Source organism: Heteronotia binoei, chromosome 17, assembly GCF_032191835.1.
Source record: "Heteronotia binoei isolate CCM8104 ecotype False Entrance Well chromosome 17, APGP_CSIRO_Hbin_v1, whole genome shotgun sequence".
Lineage (NCBI taxonomy): Eukaryota > Metazoa > Chordata > Lepidosauria > Squamata > Gekkonidae > Heteronotia > Heteronotia binoei.
The window spans coordinates 30,793,023-30,811,892 of record NC_083239.1 but is presented as its reverse complement, the minus strand read 5'-3'; the positions used below and the strand labels follow the sequence as shown (position 1 = coordinate 30,811,892).

Below are 18,870 nucleotides of genomic sequence, written 5' to 3'. Positions count from 1 at the left end.
TGCTTTGCAAAGCTTGCTCAATCGCACAGGAGCTACTGAGCAAAACTTCGATTTTCTCCATTGGTTGAGGCTCCTCACTCTCCTGGTCCCCTCCTTCCTGTGCCCAGTTCCCTGGATCCCATGAGAGAAATACAAAAAAAGCACCTTTAAGACCAACAAGTGCTAATGTTTTAAGTATACTTTAAAGTTTGTTTGTTTGTTTGTTTGTTTGTTTTTAAAAAAGCTTTAGTCATGTTTGTCTGTGTCCTTTAAAAAGTTTATATATCTGCTACCTAATCTTAAATAGGGTCAGCCTGGCCCGACCCAACAAGGTCTCATTTATGTCAGATTTGGCCCTCATAACAAATGAGTTTGGGAACCACATGTAGGCTACATTTTTATAAAGAAGCCATTGAAAACTCCATTGCAGTTCACCCAGGATTGAGGAAAGTGAGTCAGGATGCATAGGGAAAGCAAGAGGGTTTTATGCCTGTCATGTGCCTCCTGAAAATCTAGGTTTGTGCCAAAGGTGTTAAATTCTACTAGTATAAAACTATTAAGACTATACTTCAGCATACAGCTTTGAAGGGAAGGGTGTTGCTATTGCATACTTTTTAGGGGCTAACTGTGTTTAAATCTTAGAAACTTCCTCTCTCTGGCACTGGTGTTGATGCCCTTGCAACAAATTAAGGTTTGCTTTTTGTTCTGCATACCCTCTTTTTGCAAAATGGCTGTTCTCCATCAGAAAAAATATGTTGCTTTGCCCTCTACAGATGGACTTTTATCTGGGAGAACCGGGTTTGATTCCCCACTCCTCCACTTGCATCTCCTGGAGTGACCTTGGGTCAGTCATAACTCTCTCAGAGCTGTTCTGCTTAAGAGTAGTTCTTGGAGAGCTCACTCCACCCCACCCACCTAACAGGGTATCTTGTGGAGAGCGGAAGGGAAAAGAGCTTGTAAGCTGCTCTGAGATTCAAAGTGAAGGCCAGGACATGAATTTCTAAGAAAGGATAAAGCTCCTTTGCGCTATTTTAAAGGGGTGGAGGGGTAGAAGCAACTTATAAATGTGTGTATGCCCTTTGGGCCCTGATCTTCTCAGATCTCAAGCTAAGCAGGGTGGGCCCTGGCTAGTATTTGGGTGAGAAGCCATCAAGGAACAACAAGGTTGTGGGCAGGCAATAGCAAACCACCTCTGAATTGTCTCTTGCCTTGAAAACCTCGCAAGGACACCACTCGCTACAAGTCAGCTGTCTCAACGGCACTTTTCAGCAACATGCCCTTTTGTGCTGATATAATGAATGCATCCCAAAATGGTGTGAGAGGATTCATGCTTACCTTTAAGGGAACATTACTTGAGAATTGGGGTTGACTTAAAACCGGAAGGTTGATAATAAAAGATGTCCAAACATAGAGCTCTTTTGGAGCTGGCTGAAGTATGCTCTTGTACTGCAGTCTCTGCTCACAACCTGAGTTTGATCCCAGCGGAAGCTGGGTTCAGGTAGCCAGCTCAAGATTGACTCAGCCTTCCATCCTTCCGAGGTCGGTAAATTGAGTACCCAGCTTGCTGGGGGGAAAGCGTAGATGACTGGGGAAGGCAATGGCAAACTACCCCATAAAAAGTCTGCCATGAAAACCTGATGTGACATCACCACAGAGTTGGAAACGACTGGTGCTTGCACAGGAGACTACCGTTACCTTTTTAATCAAGCAGTAGACAAGCTTTTACTTCAGTCAGTATTGTAGCGTAAAAGCTAATTATGCTTTTTTGCTATGTGATGAGGCAGCCGTTTTCTACCCATTAACAGCCAATGGAATTTACATACATTTACATAGCTTTGGCTTTATGTAGGACATCAGTCTCCAGCCTAAATGTTGGCTTGTCACTTGTGTGGCAAATACATCCTCCTACATAAACCGATAATCTTTAGGTAGCTTCCAGTCTGCGCTTTCCTCCAAAAATCCCATAATTGCCCTTAGCGCCCTAAGCAGCATCAAACCAATGTTAATGTGTCTGAAAATGTTACCTTACATGGCCACAGAGATTTAAGTTTAGCGCTTTTAAAATGGTTTGTGTACCCCATATACCAGGACTGTACATTTGGTTCAAGGAGGAGTGAACACTTTTGTGTTTTATTAGTTTTGCTATACCAGAAGTGCACAATGTGGTGTCTTGATACCTACTGACCCCTTTCCCAGTGCCTGTGAAGCAGCCCCGTAGCTACGGGCCACAGGGGGATGGGGCCCCTGCGGATGAGTGCAGAAAGCTGGAAAGACTGGGGGCCATCCCTCTCCCTCCTGTATGATTTAAAGAGCCTGTTGATCAGCTGATTGGCAGGCCCTTTAAATGGCATGGGAGGAGCAATGGCGCAATTTAAATCAGGGAAGAGGGTGGCCATGGGAAGGGGGTGAGGAGCACCTGTTAGGGGGCCAGGTCCCGTGGGCCCCTAGTTAGCTACTAGCCTGCTGCCAAGTGTTTTTAAGAAATGGGTAGGGCCAGGTAGGGGTTTTGCCTTGCAGGACTTCTGATGAGGGAGAACTGACTGGCTGCAGATTCTTTTAGAATTGCTGCTGCTGCAGCAGCAGCTACCCAGCACAAAAATCTTCACTGTAACTAAAGGTAAGTTGTATGTATGCAAGGAACTACTTTAAAGCAATACATTCATTTTTTTTTTTAAAGCATCCTGTTAAACATCTTCTGTCTGAAATGTTGGAAGAATTAATGCACGACCTAATTTTGCTCCCTGATGTTTTGTGGTTGGCTCAACCACCAGTGGCAGCCATTTTGTGGTTGCGCCCACCATCCCCTATGTCAGAATTGTGAAGGTGCCTACTGGCTCAAAAAAGGGCACCCCTGCACTATGTAAGTGATGGCAGGATGTCTGCGCAAAATGAAGGAGAAACTAATGAATGTGCTTTGTTTTCCCATTGCTTTAAAATGTGAAGTGGAAGCATTTTGCACTGGCTTGCAACACCATGTAGGATTCAAAGAAGGCTTCCAGTGTGCTGTAAAGCAGGAGATGAATGCAACTCACCAAGTAGAAGGTTTTCTAATATTCAGTAAAGGAAAAGGAAGGGTTCCCTGTGCAAGCACCAGTCGTTTCCGACTCTGGGGTGATGTTGCTTTCACAATGTTTTCATGGCAGACTTTGGCCATGGCAGACTTCATGGAGAGCCAGTTTGGTGTAGTGGTTAAGTGTGCGGACTCTTATCTGGGAGAACCGGGTTTGATTCCCCACTCCTCCACTTGCACCTGCTGGGATGGCCTTGGGTCAGCCATAGCTCTGGCGAGGTTGTCCTTGAAAGGGCAGCTCCTGTGAGAGCCCTCTCCAGCCCCACCCACCTCACAGGGTGTCTGTTGTGGGGGAGGAAGGTAAAGGAGATTGTGAGCCGCTCTGAGACTCTTCGGAGTGGAGGGCGGGATATAAATCCAATTTCTCCTCCTCCTCCTCCTTCTTCTTTCTTCTTCTTCTCCTTCTCCTTCTCCTCCTCCTCCTCCTCCTCCGCAAGCTGGGTACTCATTTTATCGACCTCAGAAGGATGGAAGGCTGAGTCAACCTGAGCCGGCTACCTGAAACCAGTTTCCGCTGGGATCGAACTCAGGTTGTGAGCAGAGCTTGGACTGCAGTACTGCAGCTTTAACACTGCGCCATGGGGCTCCCTATTCAGTAAAGAAGCATCACTAAATATATTAGTAGCCTACCTTTCTGACTGACCCAAGGTAGATTAGGAAATATGAAAAGCAATTCAGTCAGACAGAGAAGGCCTTTAATAAACAATGCAGTAGGATTTAAAAGGTAAAGGTAGTCCCCTGTTCAAGCACCAGTCATTTTCAACTCGGGTGACGTTGCTTTCACAATGTTTTCATGGCAGACTTTTTATGGGGTGGTTTGCAATTGCCTTCCCCAGTCATCTACACTTTCTCCCCAGCAAGGTGGGTACTCATTTTACCGACCTTGGAAGGGTGGAAGGTTGAGTCAACCTGAAGACAACTACCTGAACCAGCTTCTGCTGGGATCGAAACCAGGTCATGAGCAGAGGACTCTGACTGCAGCTTTACCACTCTGCGCCATTGGGCAGTAGGATTAGGATCACAGAAATGGAAAACAGTGCAAACAGTTGCCTAAGGCATGGGGTAACGGAGGGTGAAGACAACCATAAAAGAAGATAATGGGGCTCCCTCTCATTGAAAATAGTTTCAGGTGGGAAGCCATGTTGGTCTGAAGCAGCAGAGTAAAGCTTTGACTCCAGGGGCATCTTTAAGACCAACTTATTCAAGGTATAAGCTTCCATGTGTAAGCATACTTCAGAAATTTATGAAATGTGGCATATCTGATTTATTAATAGATTTATACTTGAGAATTCTGTGTCCTTTGGAGGCAAAGCCCAGATTATCTGGGTGTTGGGTTAATTTCAATGGGAAACAAGCATGGTGCAAACTAATGGACAATGAACTGAATGAGTGGGGGGGGAGTCTTTAAAATGAAAACAAATGGAGAATCAAAGTTAATATTTCATGGAACCCATGCTGGATCAGATAAGCAGTCCATCTAGTCCAGTATCCTGTCTCCTACAATGGCCAGCTAGTTTCTCTGGACAGCCAACAACAGGGCATAGAGATCAATGCCTTCCGCTGATGTTGCCTCCTGGTTCTGGGACTCAGAGGCTTCACTTTATGTCCCCTGGCTTTGGGATTTCATCAGTTTGCCTTTTGGAAACATCTATATAAAATATTTCTGAACTGCCAAATATGAAGTGGTTCCTGGCTCAAATTGTATTTCTGTGATTATCCTGCTTTGATGTTTTGTCATTAAATCACCTAGACATATTTCCCCAATTCATAGTTGTTTTCAACACCTGTTCTAAAGGGGAGTGAGAGGCAGAGTGCATCTTCATGCCCACTCTAAAAGCCAGGCCAATATTTAGAGGCTTTGGCAGACCGCCACTCTAAATTGCATTAGTTTCAAGTCCTGCACCATGTAGACTGGTAGCTCCATGTGAGATTGAATAATCTCCCACCCATCACTTCTTGAATAGCCATAGAAAAATGCTGTGGAGCCTGTTGCTCTTTTAAAGTGAGACAAAAATTTCCAAGCTTTTCCTCATCACTCCCCACTTGAATTTTTGCTTGATATTTTAAAAACGGAGGAGTCTTGCATAGGAATAATAAAGAATCAGATTCTCCAGAGGCAGGAGAAAGAAAAGGAAGCGATGTGGCTTTTATATAAATTCAGTTTTATTTGAATATATGCCATCATGTACTACAAATGTTCTTGTACTGTCTACACTGGACAAATGGGTCAGTCTTTGCAGGTGAATCCATGGCCACTAATCTGACAAGATACCATAATGAGAGAACCTTTCAGTCTCCTCGGCCATGGTGCCGCAGGTTTGTAAGTCAGTGTTCTACCCCCACCCTCAAAAAGAAACCTCAGCTAACCAACAAAGGTCAGACTATACAATACAGAAATGCTAAATTGGAAGCCAGCAGCAAATTAAACACGATCTGTCATTCTGTTTTAGAAGCTCGGATTTCCTCAATACAACTTGTAACAGCTGTACCTGTACGGGATTCAGGTTTGTTTGTTTTTTAGAAACTTTTCATGGGCTGTCCCTAATTTGTTTCAGCGTAGATTCAGGTGGGCAGCTGTGTTGATCTGAAGCTACAGAACAAACTGGGAATCCAGTGGCACTTTTAAGACCGATGCAATTTTATTTAAAGTGTGAGCTTTCCTGTGCATGCGCACTTCCTCAGTCTCGCCTCCTCCTCCGAGGAAGTATGCGTGCACACGAGAGCTCACACACTTCGAATAAAACTTTGTTGGTCTTCAAGGTGCCGCTGGACTCCCACTTTGGCCTATTGTTTCAGCACATACAATCTGTTTCCGTTCATTTTCTTCTACTCCAAAATACTTCAGAATTCTCCTGCTTCATTTACTTTGTTTACTTGCACTCCAAGAGAGGCTGCAGCCTCTGACTCCTCTCACCATCCATCATGTGGGACAACTTCCACTCCTTGGCATACACAGAGCATGACACTTGAAAGATCTGCAACATAGACTGATGCCAGCTCTCTCTGCTCCGGCTGTTTCTTGGCTTTCTATGGCGCCACACAGGGCTTGAGGCTTTCCGCCCGCTCTCAATAGGAAGCGCCGGTTATTCTCCGGAACCATTAAACGCGCGGCCTCTAGGAACTGGCGGCGGCTTTTGCCCGAAGCACCAAAAGCGGAAGGCGAGAGGGGAAGGAGGGAGTGCCAGGCGCTGTCGTCATCGGAGGCGGAAGCTGGCCGCGGCCGAAGGAGCAGGCGAGGCTGTGGAGGGAGAGGAGCCGGCTGGGCTGGCGTGGACGGGCGGTGGACCATGGCGGTGCCGTTGCTGGGCGCGCTGTGGGCCGAGATTCCGCTGGAGACGCGGATCTTTGGCTCAGTGCTGCTCTTCTCCTGGGCCGTCTACCTGTGGGAGGCGATGCTCGCCTGGCGGCAGGTCAGATCTTTCCCCCTTGCTTTCCCCTTGCAGACCCCCAACGCCCCCTCAGCCCACCCGACTTTAAAACAGATCGCCACATGCGTCCGCTCTCCCCCGTCCCCCTTTTTTCGTTACTTCTCTGCCTTTGCGGGTTTATACTTCCACGGGGCTGATTCCTTAGAGCAGGGGTGTTGAACTCATTTTCTTATGAGGGCCGAATCTGACATAAATGAGACCTTGTTGGGCCGGGCCATGTCGGGTGTGTGTTCCGATTTAAGACTAGGTAGCAGAGATATAAACTTTATAAAGGGCACAGACAAACACAATTGAAGATTTTTTAAAAACTTAAAACATGCTTAAAACATTAACACTCATTGATCTTAAAGGTGTTTTCTTTGTATCTATCCTGTGCGATCCAGGGGGCTGGGCAAAGGAGGCTCTGGCTCTTTCCTTCCTTCCCCAGGGAAGCAGGAAGGGGAGGAGCCTCAGCCAGTAGAAGGATGGCTCTGTAGCTCTGCTGTGTGGTTGAGAGAGCCTGGCAAAGCAAGCTCTGCCTTCCCCACTTCCTTCTCAAGGAAGGAGTCTCAGCCAATGGAGGAAATAGAGGTTTTGCTCTGTATTTCCTGAGTGATTGAGCAAGCCTTGCAAAGCAAGCTGTTAAGCAGAAGGAAGCAAGAGAGAGGGAGAAGGAAGCAGATGACAGCCAGTTGCTTGGGGGCCTGATAGGAGCTCTTCTGGGGCCTGATTTGGCCCTGGCCGGGCCGCATGTTTAACACCCTTGCCTTAGAACAGTGTTTCCCATTTGCAGGGTTGTGACCCGGTACCAGGCCATGGAAGCCTCACTACCGGGTCACAAGAAAAGTCAAAGCTAACCCCGCCCCCAGCAAAGCTAGCCCTGCCTCGTCTCTGTGTTGTGCAGAGAGGAGCTGGGCTGTCTCTCCTTCTCCCTCGCTCCCAGTGTTTGAGAGAAAAGCTGGCATCCACTGGCACCCACTGGCACTTTAGACCCATGAAGTGTTCTTCAAGGATGAGCTTTCATGTGCCTTACAGTATGTTCTTTTGGGGAGATTTCCCCGGAGATTTCTGGATGGCAAAGAAGGGTGTGTGTGTGTTTTTCAGCTGGGAGGGGCGGGGAGTGGGCATTCCAGTAGCTATTTTTTTTACCGAACGACTTCTAAGCAGAATTTTTGCTGGCTGGGGTCATCTGATGGTGAGAAAGGCTTGAAATATAACTTGAAATTAATTCATTAATTGCAGTACAATTCTCTGCTGCCTTTTCCAGTGTTTCAACCATAGAAAAGTGTGAAAAACAGCTGTCGAAAGATTTTCTTGAAACCAAGCAAGCTTGGTTATAGCTTGAGGCAGGGTTCTAGTAGTAGCAGCTGAAGGAGTATGTCAGCATATTTTGAGGTAGAGCAGCTGCCAGGGCCCATTGTGGGTGGTACACAGTGCTGGCATTCCTGATGGCAATGGCAACAGCACTCCAACTGCAAACACTGACCAGTGCTGTTGAGAAAGGGATGTGTAGGTGGTGCAGACAATTGAACATGGGCATTAGGATTGCTTGCAAGCTGGAGAAGAATACACAAACAGATAGGTGCATGCAAGTGTGGGGGTGAAAAGAGAGGACCGCCCACTTTCCACCCCCATTTTGTCTCAGCATGAATTTCAGAGAGATTTTTCTGAAAATGAATTTACTTTGGAAGAAGAGGCAGATTTGGGGGAGTGCCCTGGAAGTGACATCACAGGAAAAGGTGGAGTTTTGGTTCAATGTGCCCTGGAAGTGACATCACTTGGTCCTTGACACCATGGGAAATGACATAATTCCTGTCTCCACCCCCAAAGTCTCCTGGTTCCACCCCCAAATTTTAATGGGCCACAAAGGAGAAGTGTAAAAATAACTGAGCCATGGGAAAGAAAAGTTTGGGAAACCCTACCTTAGAGTGTTCACTGTAGGAGGGGGAAAAACGGTATCTCCTGGATATTTTCCCTCTGCTCTAATTAAATGCTTGCAAAGGGTGCATTGGACCTTTTTATATCCTTTACAAGCATTCTTTATAATCCCCCTCCTGCCTTCTGACTAGGATAAAAGGACTTTGATTTCCGTTACTTCTTATGTCTGACCAGCTTATACCTTGAAACTCTTGTTGATGTCTAAGGTGCTAGTAGACTGGAATCTAACTGTTCTGTTGCAGACCAACACGTCTGTCCTCTGAAACCTGAATATGAAAGTGTTCTCTGTAGTGGAAAGGAAGGTGACCGCAATGTGGACATTGCCCCTCCATGAGGCCCTGACTCAGTATGACAGCTGTCAGTCATTTCTGCCTCCCTGAGAGGGTTGCCAACCAGCAGGTGATGTCTGGAAACCCCCCCAGATTCTGACTGATCTCCAGGATACAGAGATCAGTTCTCCTGGATAAAATGGCATGTTTGGAAGGTGGACTTTATGGTATTATACTGTCTCCTTAAAATCCATCCTCCCTAGGCTGCACCCCAAAAATCTCCAGAGATTTCCCAACCTGGAGCTGGCAAGCCTGCTCTCTAAGAAGAGTAGGAGTCAATTGCACCTTTAAGATCAACCTAGTTTTATTAAAGGTGAAATTGACTCCTGTTTTGTTCTTCTACTTCAGACCAACACGGCTGCCTATCTGGATCTCTCTAAGAAGAATGTAACAGTACATGTGTTTGCAACTCATATCCCTGTGTTTTCTGCCATATTAATATGCTGTTAAAGGTATGCTTAAAGCAAGATTTTTTTAAAGTTTGACAAAAATCCAGTGCTGCTTCCAAGACTAACAAAACTTATTATTGCATATGCTTTCCTCAGTCAGAGTGCAGTGCCAGTGTGATGTATTGGTGAGAGTGGGGAAGTGGCAGGCTGAGGTTTGAATCCTAGATGTGCCATGGAAGCTCACTAGGTGACCTTGCGCCATTGTCAAGAGAAAAAGGGAGCTGCAGCTGCGTCCAAGAAGAAAATATAAATAAAATATATTTTTCCAGTTCACCAGTCATATAGTCTCCTCCTAATGCCTGATAGGACTGCTAGGATAAAATAGAGAAAAGGGAGAGCACTGTAGTAAGCTGCTTTGGGTGAAAAAAATACAAAGGTCATAGAATCATAGAATTGGAAGGGACCTTCAGTGTCATCTAGTCACTGCACAATTCAGGACATTCAGATACATCTCCCCACACATACATCCCCAATGACCCCTGCTCCACGCCCAGAAGATGCCAAAAAACCTCCAGGATCCCTTGCCAAAGCATATGCAGTAATAAGGTCTAAATATATCAAGAGCTCACTTCATCAGCTGCACCTTGGTGATCTTCTTCGTGGTCTCTGTGCAGTCCCACACATGGGTTTTCCCGCTGGGACGAACCCGACCTCGGAGAATTCAAAGCTAGCCTTAAGCGTTATTTTTGGCGCGCACTTCCTCCCGCCCTGGGGAGCAGGCATCCACTGCGCATGCCTGGAGCGAGGGGAAGGCGCTCCACCCACCAGTTTCTTTCCGACCGCCGCCCGGGATAGTCCTTCCTCGCTGCGTCTCTCTTCATCCTAGCCTCTTCAGCCGCTTTTTCCACTTGCCGCAAGTTTGGTTTTTTCTTCCTTTCTCATCTTTTCTTCACCGTTTCGCTGTCAGCTAAAAAAAAAAAAAAAAAAAGATTATTTTCTTCCCGTTTTATTCCCTCTCTTTCCTTCCCTACCCCCCCCCTTTCCCCCCGGGCGTATGGAAGGAAAAGAAGTTAAGGTCACTTTTAAAAAGTGTACCCGTTGCGGGACTAAGATCCCCACTTCAGACGGCCACTCTTTGTGTTTGATTTGTCTGGGTGAAACTCACAGAACGGACTCTTGTACTCATTGTGCCCAGTTCGGCAAACAAGCTAGAAAAAATAGGGCCGCCAGACTAAATAGCCACCTACTGACGAGATCTCTGCGACCGACTATGTCTCAGACTCCGGACTCACAGGAATCTGCACCTTCCCTCACACCACAGAGGACTGCCCCTACGGTACAGACAACCTCTGTGGCTCTGGCTCCCAGGAAGCTTAAGCCCTCAAAACACCCGAAAAAACACCATGATTCCAAGAAAAAACATGGTGAATCGGCGGAAAGGGGTGAGTCGACGCGAAAAGAGCAATCTTCTTCACCCCATCAAAGAGCTTCGGACGCGAAAGCCGCCTTAGCGGTCTCTTCCCTCCGAGTGCTCACGGCTCCAGCGGCGCCTCCAATCCTAACGCCGGCTGATACCATAGAATCTGAGGTTATCCGCGTTCATTCTCGATCACCATCGATAACAGAATTCCTGCCAGAAGACCTTCTTGCAAAGGAACCTACTCAACCACCCACCCAGCTACTGCAACAGCAGTTACAACCGGACTCCTTTCGGGACGTAACTGCGCCTCGTACCTACAAGGACGCTATGGTGTCTCCACCCCGCTTCGATTCTCCGCGCCACCGCGACCATGTACAGGATAACCGCCGGGGAAGATCACCCTCCAGAGACAGACACCTTGCGTCCCCTTTCAACAGAGACAGGCTGCGTCGGCGGTTCCCGCCACCCCCAGACAGAGAGGACAGAGAGGACGTCATACGGTACCATGATCGCTCTTTTAGCAGGGATGCACGGAGCCGGTACCGTAGCAGATCGCGTTCTCCATCCCTATACTCCTACCAGCCCTACTCACCTTCAAGATCTCCTTCTATTGAATCTTACCATGGCCGCAGAGCCCGAGACTCGCGGTACCGGAAACGGGACCGGTACCAGGATCTAGAACACCGGGATCGGTACCATCACCGGTATCAACAGCGTGACTTATCCAGGCAGCAGCAGCAGGACCTAGCACGGTACCAACACCGTAAGAACCTTGACCGCTACCAACCACAGGACTCGACACGGTACCAACCCCAGCAAAGCCCACCACGGTACCAACGCCACGAACACGCGGTATCACCTCACCGTCGCGTTTCAACCTCACCTGCTCCGTCAACATCTAAACAACCAGACAAGCACGAACTGCCTTTGCAAACGGAACCTCTCACGGAAACTTTCACACCTAACCCTCAGGATCCAAGAGATGACGACGACTCGGACGTTGAAGGTTCAGACTCTTCACGGTCCTTGTCACAACCAGCTTCTCCAGCTTCTGACATTGTCAAACCTGCGGATCTTTCCCCCTCAGAGGGAGCCAAGCCCTACTTGGACCTCATAACGGACATGGCCACGGCATTGAACATAAAGTTGACAACCGACCTTCCCAAGGTCACTGACGTCGTACATGACCTCATTAACGCAGATCTACCTGCCACCTCTTCACTGCCCATGCTACCGGTCCACCTAGAGGCACTGAAGGAGGCTTGGGATAAGCCAGCCTCCATACCACCAACGTCGAAACGTGTTGAGTCGCTATACAAGATCCATGCCCCTGAGTCAAAATTTTTATTTAATCACCCAGCGCCTAACTCCATGATTGTCCATTCGTCGTCAAGGACCAAACAAACACGTCACCCTGTTCCACCGGAGAAGGAGGGGCGGAAACTGGATACCCTAGGGAGAAAACTCTATTCTATCTCCACGGCATCAGCGAAAATCAACAATTACATGGCCCACTTCGCAGCATATGCACATAACATTGCAGCACAACTCACCAATCTAGTGCCGTCACTACCTGAAACGTCTCAACGGCAGGCCACCAAGTTACTAAGAGAACTTAATCGCCTAAGCAAGCAGCAGATTAACACTGTTCGTCATTCTGTGGGCTGCACATCCAGGTCAATGGCGACCGCAATAGCCCTTAGAAGACACGCATGGTTACGCTCGTCCACCTTGCAACAGGATATCAAATACAAAATAGAGGATCTCCCATTTGATGGCCAAGGCCTCTTTAATGCCACTACGGATGATATCCTCACCACCGTGGATGACAGTAGAAAGCGGGCCAAACGATTGGGAGTAACCCAACAACAACAACCTCAAGGGAACAAGCAAAGGCCTTGGAGAACCCCCTTTTACAAACGTAACAGATCTCCAAAGCAATCCGATTACTGGAGACGACGGGCACCCCCGGCAAAGCAGCCCTTCCAGCAACGCCAGAGACCGCAACCTTCCAAAAAGGCCACTCCAACGAGCAAGCAGTCTCTTTGACTCCACTCCTTCCGATCCCAGACTCCTCCCTTTCCTAACGACGTGGCAGTCCATAACAACGGACTCGTGGGTACTTCAAATCATAAGACAGGGTTATTTCATAGAGTTCACCTCTCAACCAAGGAACTCTCGCTTCACCACCACTCCTCCCTCACAGGCTCTTCAAAACGAAATCGACATTCTTCTGGCCAAACAGGCCATAGAGCCAATCCCCCCCCAATACCATCGCACGGGGTTTTACTCCAGGTATTTCCTGGTACCAAAGAGGGACGGGGGCCAGCGCCCAATCCTAGACTTACGCAGACTGAACAAGTACATACGTCACACAAAATTTCGCATGCTTACCCTACAGTCCACACTGCCACTCATTCCGAAAGACGCGTGGATGGCGCTTATAGATCTTCAGGATGCGTACTTCCATATAACCATCAACGGCTGCCACAGGAGATTCCTCCGTTTCGCCATGGGGAACGCCCACTACCAATTTCGGGCGCTTCCTTTCGGACTCTCAACTGCCCCGAGGGTCTTCACAAAATGTATGGCGGTCATAGCAGCGTTCCTCCGCCAACAGGGCATAGCCCTTTACCCCTATATAGACGATTGGCTGATGGTGGGGAGTTCCGAGAATCAACTCAAAGATCACATCCAAATAACTCTTCATCTACTTACTACTCTAGGACTGCAGGTCAATCATCAAAAATCTCAACTCTCCCCCTCGCAGTCAATACAGTTCATAGGGGCATTCCTATCCACCAGAGATCACAAGGCCTACCTACCCATGGACAGGGTTACAAATATCCAATCCCTAGCCAACGAAATAATTGCCCATCCAACACAAACTGCCTTCATATTTCAACGCATGTTAGGCCTCATGGCTGCAACGACTGCGGTTCTCTTACACGCGCGGCTGCGCATGCGACCACTACAACTGTGGTTTGTCAGGACTTTTCACCCACAGAGTCAGTCTCAACAGACATTACTTTCAGTTCCCAGCCACATTCTACCATCCCTAGAATGGTGGACAAATCGGCAAAACCTCCTGCAGGGAATGCCTTTCCTGACTCAATCACCTTCAACTGTTGTCACCACGGACGCATCGAGATGGGGTTGGGGAGCCCACCTCGACTCGTTGATGGCACAGGGACAGTGGACGGCGAACGAAAAGCTCCTGCATATCAATTGTCTCGAGCTCCTTGCCGTTCACAGAGCACTGAAATCCTTCCTGCCATCTCTGCACGGTCGTCACATACAGATAACATCGGACAATGTGGCGACCGTGTTCTATATCAATCGACAAGGCGGGACTGCATCCTCCCGCCTCTGCAAGATGGCCCTGCGTTTGTGGCTTTGGAGCATTGCTCACAAGATTCATCTGACCGCAGTGCACCTCCCAGGGGTACAGAATACTCAGGCAGATACCCTGAGCAGGATGTCAGTAAACGATCACGAATGGTCAATCAAAAGGAAGTACCTCCTCCCTGTCTTCACTATGTTCGGTACGCCGACCATAGATGTTTTTGCGTCCCCGGACAACGCTCAATGCGACATTTTTTACATGAGGGGCCCTCCCTCCCCCTTGTCACTAGGGGATGCCTTCATACAAACGTGGAACGGTCCACTTCATTTCCTCTTTCCACCAATCCCTCTTATAACGAGGACAATTCAGAAACTGCAGCTGGACCGTACGAACTGCATCTTGGTCACGCCTTGGTGGCCACGCCAGGCGTGGTTCACCACCCTGCTTCTCCTCTCAAACAACACTTACCACTACTTCCCACAGGTGCAGGACCTTCTGTCACAGCAGGGGGGCAGAGTCCTACACCACGACCCATCAGTCCTCAAGTTAACAGCTTGGAGGATCAGTTCTTAGGGTTTCCTGACGACGTCAGAAACATCCTTCTAAACGCTAGAAAACCCTCTACTAGAAAATCCTACACAGCTAAATGGAAGCGTTTCACACAATATGCTATGCGTAATAACTTTCACCCTGCGTCTTCCACCATCTCGCAGATCCTTACGTATACTGTCTCCCTATCAGAATCCGGTCTTACATACTCCTCACTGAGAGTACATCTAGCAGCCATTTCCGCTTTCCACCACAGTATAGACGGCCGTACGGTGTTTGCACACCCCATTACAAAATCTTTCTTGAGGGGAATCCTCCATCTAAAACCTCCGACACGGCAACTTTACCCTACATGGAGCTTATCTGTAGTGCTTAGCCAATTGATGAAACCACCTTTCGAACCGATGGCGTCTATTCCGTTACACCTTTTATCTTGGAAGACAGCCCTGTTAGTGGCACTTACCTCAGCTAAAAGAGCCAGTGACATCTGTGCCTTTCGTTCTGATCCGCCATACACTGTCTTCCATCACAATAGAGTGGTTTTGAGACCGGACCCCACCTTCCTGCCCAAGGTGGTGTCTCCATTCCACCTTCAAAGTGTAACAACTTTGCCATCTTTCTTCCAACATCCCTCCGATTCGGGACAGAGGTCTCTCCATAACCTCGACGTGCGTCGGGCCCTTGCGTTCTATTTGGACAGGACTGCTGCATTTCGCAAGGATCCAGCATTGTTTGTTTCCTACGGGACCCACAAGAAGGGACAAAAAATCTCTGTACAGAGACTATCTAAATGGCTGGTTGAAGCTATATCACTCTGTTACAAATTAGCTAAACAACCAGTGCCAGAACCCATAAGGGGACACTCTACTAGAGCACTAGCCACATCCTCTGCTTTCGCGAGGGGCATACCCATTGAAGACATCTGTGCAGCAGCCGTATGGTCTTCATCATCCACCTTCGCCACGCATTATGCCCTGGACATTCATGCGAGGCGAGACTCCTCTTTTGGGCAAGCCGTACTCCGCTCCATCTTCAACTGAGCTGTCATGCTCTCTTATGGTAAGTGGAGTACCTAATTGTTCTGATATGTATGATTTAACCTCTGAATTTCTCTTTCAGAAACAGCACCCTCCTCCATACAGGTTAGCTCATCAGTCACCCATGTGTGGGACTGCACAGAGACCACGAAGAAGATAAACAGGTTGCTTACCTGTAACTTATGATCTTCGAGTGGTCATCTGTGCAGTCACACACGCCCACCCATCCGTCCCCGCTGCTGTTTCTTTTGCGATGTGACATCTCTTAGACTCCATTACACGTAACAGCGGCTGGAAAGAAACTGGTGGGTGGAGCGCCTTCCCCTCGCTCCAGGCATGCGCAGTGGATGCCTGCTCCCCAGGGCGGGAGGAAGTGCGCGCCAAAAATAACGCTTAAGGCTAGCTTTGAATTCTCCGAGGTCGGGTTCGTCCCAGCGGGAAAACCCATGTGTGTGACTGCACAGATGACCACTCGAAGATCATAAGTTACAGGTAAGCAACCTGTTTTTCTTTAAGGTTCCACTGGACTTCTCTTTGTTTTTATTTTAGCAAATTAACGCACCTACATTGCTGGAGTCTGTTTAATTTAGTGCATTTTTTGTTGTTCTCTGTCTCTGAGGAAGTCAGGGTGGTGTACACAATTTCCCCCTTTAATCCTCACAACCACCTAGTGAGATAGAAGTTGTAAAACTGTGACTGGTCCAGGGTCACCCAGTGAGCTTCGTAGTGGTGGGCAGATTTGAACACGAGTATTTTAAGTTCTGGTTATGTTTCTGTTGGGGCAGTTGCACACTGTCAGCTTAGATGACCTCATAGGATTGTTGTGAAGATAGAATGGAGGAGAGGAGAATGGTATAAGCCACTTTTGAGTCCCCACTGGGGAGAAAAGGCAGGGCATAAATGAAGAAAATAAGTAATTTGTATTACCTGTCCTGGATATCCTTGATGGTTTGGTCAAGGCATGAATGCATTTTTTTTTAAAGCCTGTAGATAAAAATGTAATGACAGAACAGAAACTTTTACATACAGAACAGGGTTCTGGTTTCCTTCTCCAGTATCTACTTTTCTCCCCCCAATCACTTTCATCTTGAATCCATTCAAATTTTTATTATGTTAACCACTGTAACACTTCCCGGAGGAAAAAAAATGCCCTGACCCTTTGAAAGAGGCTTAATGAGACATTACTTCTGTGCCTTCAAAAGCCAATTTCCATATATTAAGTCTCTGTTAAAGGGGTGAGACTTTTTCCCCCCCTCCAGGCTGTTGACAACCTGGCTTGTCCCTTGCCATATAGTAGATCCAACACAGGATAATATTTGGTCCTCTAGTTCCCTTGTCTTTACTTTTTCCCCTTATCCTTGAGCTTGTTATTCTCATTCCCGTAGTATTGTCTCGTTGCCTGTGTGCCATCCTTCTCTGTCTGCACCCCAGTTTTTTTTTAGAGAGAAGAACCCTGATGACAGGATTCTTAGTCTGGTTCAGGACCTAAACAGCAATCTTGGAGGTTATAAACCAGCATGGTTTCTTGTAATTTACGTATGTAAACTGAAGTATTCAAAGATGTTTGGGCATTGATTTATTGTGTCTGTGGTGCATATAATTGTATATGTGATTATTGAACCTGATTTCCTTGCTTGCTGATAGGGTATCCAAGAAAACAATCCTGAGCAGGTCTACCCAGAATCCTATTCAGTTCTGTGCAGTGGGGTTTACTCCCGAGGAAGTGTCCTTCGGACTGCAGCACAAATAATTAAGAAGCTATGGTTTAGAATGAACCTCCCTAAGTAGCCTGTCAGTGAGACAATTTGGCTTTACTCCCTCAAAGTTCAGGGTGTGAAGTCTACCTAGAATCATAGAGTTGAAAGGAACCTTTAGGATCATCTAGTCCAACCCCCTGCACAATGCAGGAAACTCACAAACACTTCCCCCTAAATTCACAGGATCTTCATTGCTGTCAGATGGCCATCTAGCCTCTGTTTAAAAACCTCCAAGGAAGGAGAGCCCACCATCTCCCGAGAAAGCCTCTTCCACTGAGGAATCGCTCTAACGGTCAGGAAGTCCTTCCTAATGTTGAGCCGGAAACTCTTTTGATTTAATTCAATTCATTGGTTCTGGTCCTACCTTCTGGGGCCACAGAAAACAATTCCACGCCATCCTCTATATGACAGTCCTTCAAGTACTTGAAGATGGTGATCATATCTTACTATTAGAGGTGATCATACCTCTAATAATGGCAGAGTTCAAGCCAAGCCACAGATGGTTTCGAAGATTTAGTGATGTGACTTCCCCGATTGCCGTTTAAAGCAGACTGACCTCATAGAGATTTGTTGTAACTGCCAGCAACAAATTTGACACTCTGACAAGCCACACAACAGGCGTTGACAAATGTTCTTTGTCTCTAGGAGCCGGCACAAGCCAGACTCATTTTCAGCTTCCAGGAAATGCCTGTATTTTCTAATTATTGCTGCATGGAAGCTACTCCTAATTATCTTCACAGTTTCTCATAATTTGGTAAAATAGTTGTCATGTATAAATAAAAACAGGATAATCATGTTTAAAATATTTCAGAGGACTGTGTACAAGACAACGACCCATGTCCCGTTGGAGCTGGGACAGATAATGGATGTGGAAACATTTGAAAAATCTCGCCTTTATCAGCTGGATAAAAGTGCTTTCAGCTTTTGGTCTGGTCTCTACTCAGAGGTAGAGGGCACTGTGAGTATTTCTTCCACCCTTTCTTTGGTGTGTGCTCCTTATTTAGTATAAGATAGCTTTTCTATGTAGTGAAAAAGAGATTTTGACCTAAGCAACAGGAGATGCAGGAAATCTTGCCTTCCTTCATAGTCTCAACCCCAAAATTTCCATTTATTATACAAAATTGCATTCACAAAATTCCTTCATATAATTAAATAAATCACAGCAAAGTGTTCACACAGGGGAAATGTCAACTGGTAATAAATGCAGTCACAACATGTGGAAAGTTCATAAATTTTGCAATCAAAACAGAGAACCCAGTAACTGTTCCATCGCAGAAGCTTGCTTCTTCAGCCCAGTAGCAATCTTGATGGGTATTCTCTGATACAGAAATCCAGTTCCAGCAACAGTCCAGCCAGCATTCACAGAACCTTTTTTTGTTGAAACTTTGTCCAAGTTGGAACCATCTTCTGGTAATCACACCAAATTCTCTAAAAATATTTTTACACCTTAAGCATCCATTCATAATTAAGACAATACAAACTCATTCATACATACCTTTTCCTTCAGTCGAAACTTATTCTCAGTAGTAGGATGCTCAGCAATCCTGTACCCTTATACAATTATTACAAAGTTACTAGGTTGTTGAAAGATAGTTTACCAGCACTAAATTGAAGGGGATAATTAACATACAGTCTTCCAGATGTATTCA

The 18,870-nt window shown here is 46.9% G+C and overlaps 1 protein-coding gene across 1 annotated transcript in view; it reads left to right on the top strand.

Moving 5' to 3' along the window:
• The first annotated feature begins 6,239 nt into the window (after positions 1-6,239).
• ZMPSTE24 (zinc metallopeptidase STE24) overlaps positions 6,240-18,870 on the top strand; it is a 30,866-nt gene continuing 18,235 nt past the window's right edge. The window contains exons 1-2 of the mRNA XM_060258144.1: positions 6,240-6,459; positions 18,033-18,179. Of these exons, the coding sequence (XP_060114127.1) occupies positions 6,337-6,459; positions 18,033-18,179 (270 nt within the window). The 5' untranslated portion in view covers positions 6,240-6,336. The remainder of the gene's footprint in view (positions 6,460-18,032; positions 18,180-18,870) is intronic.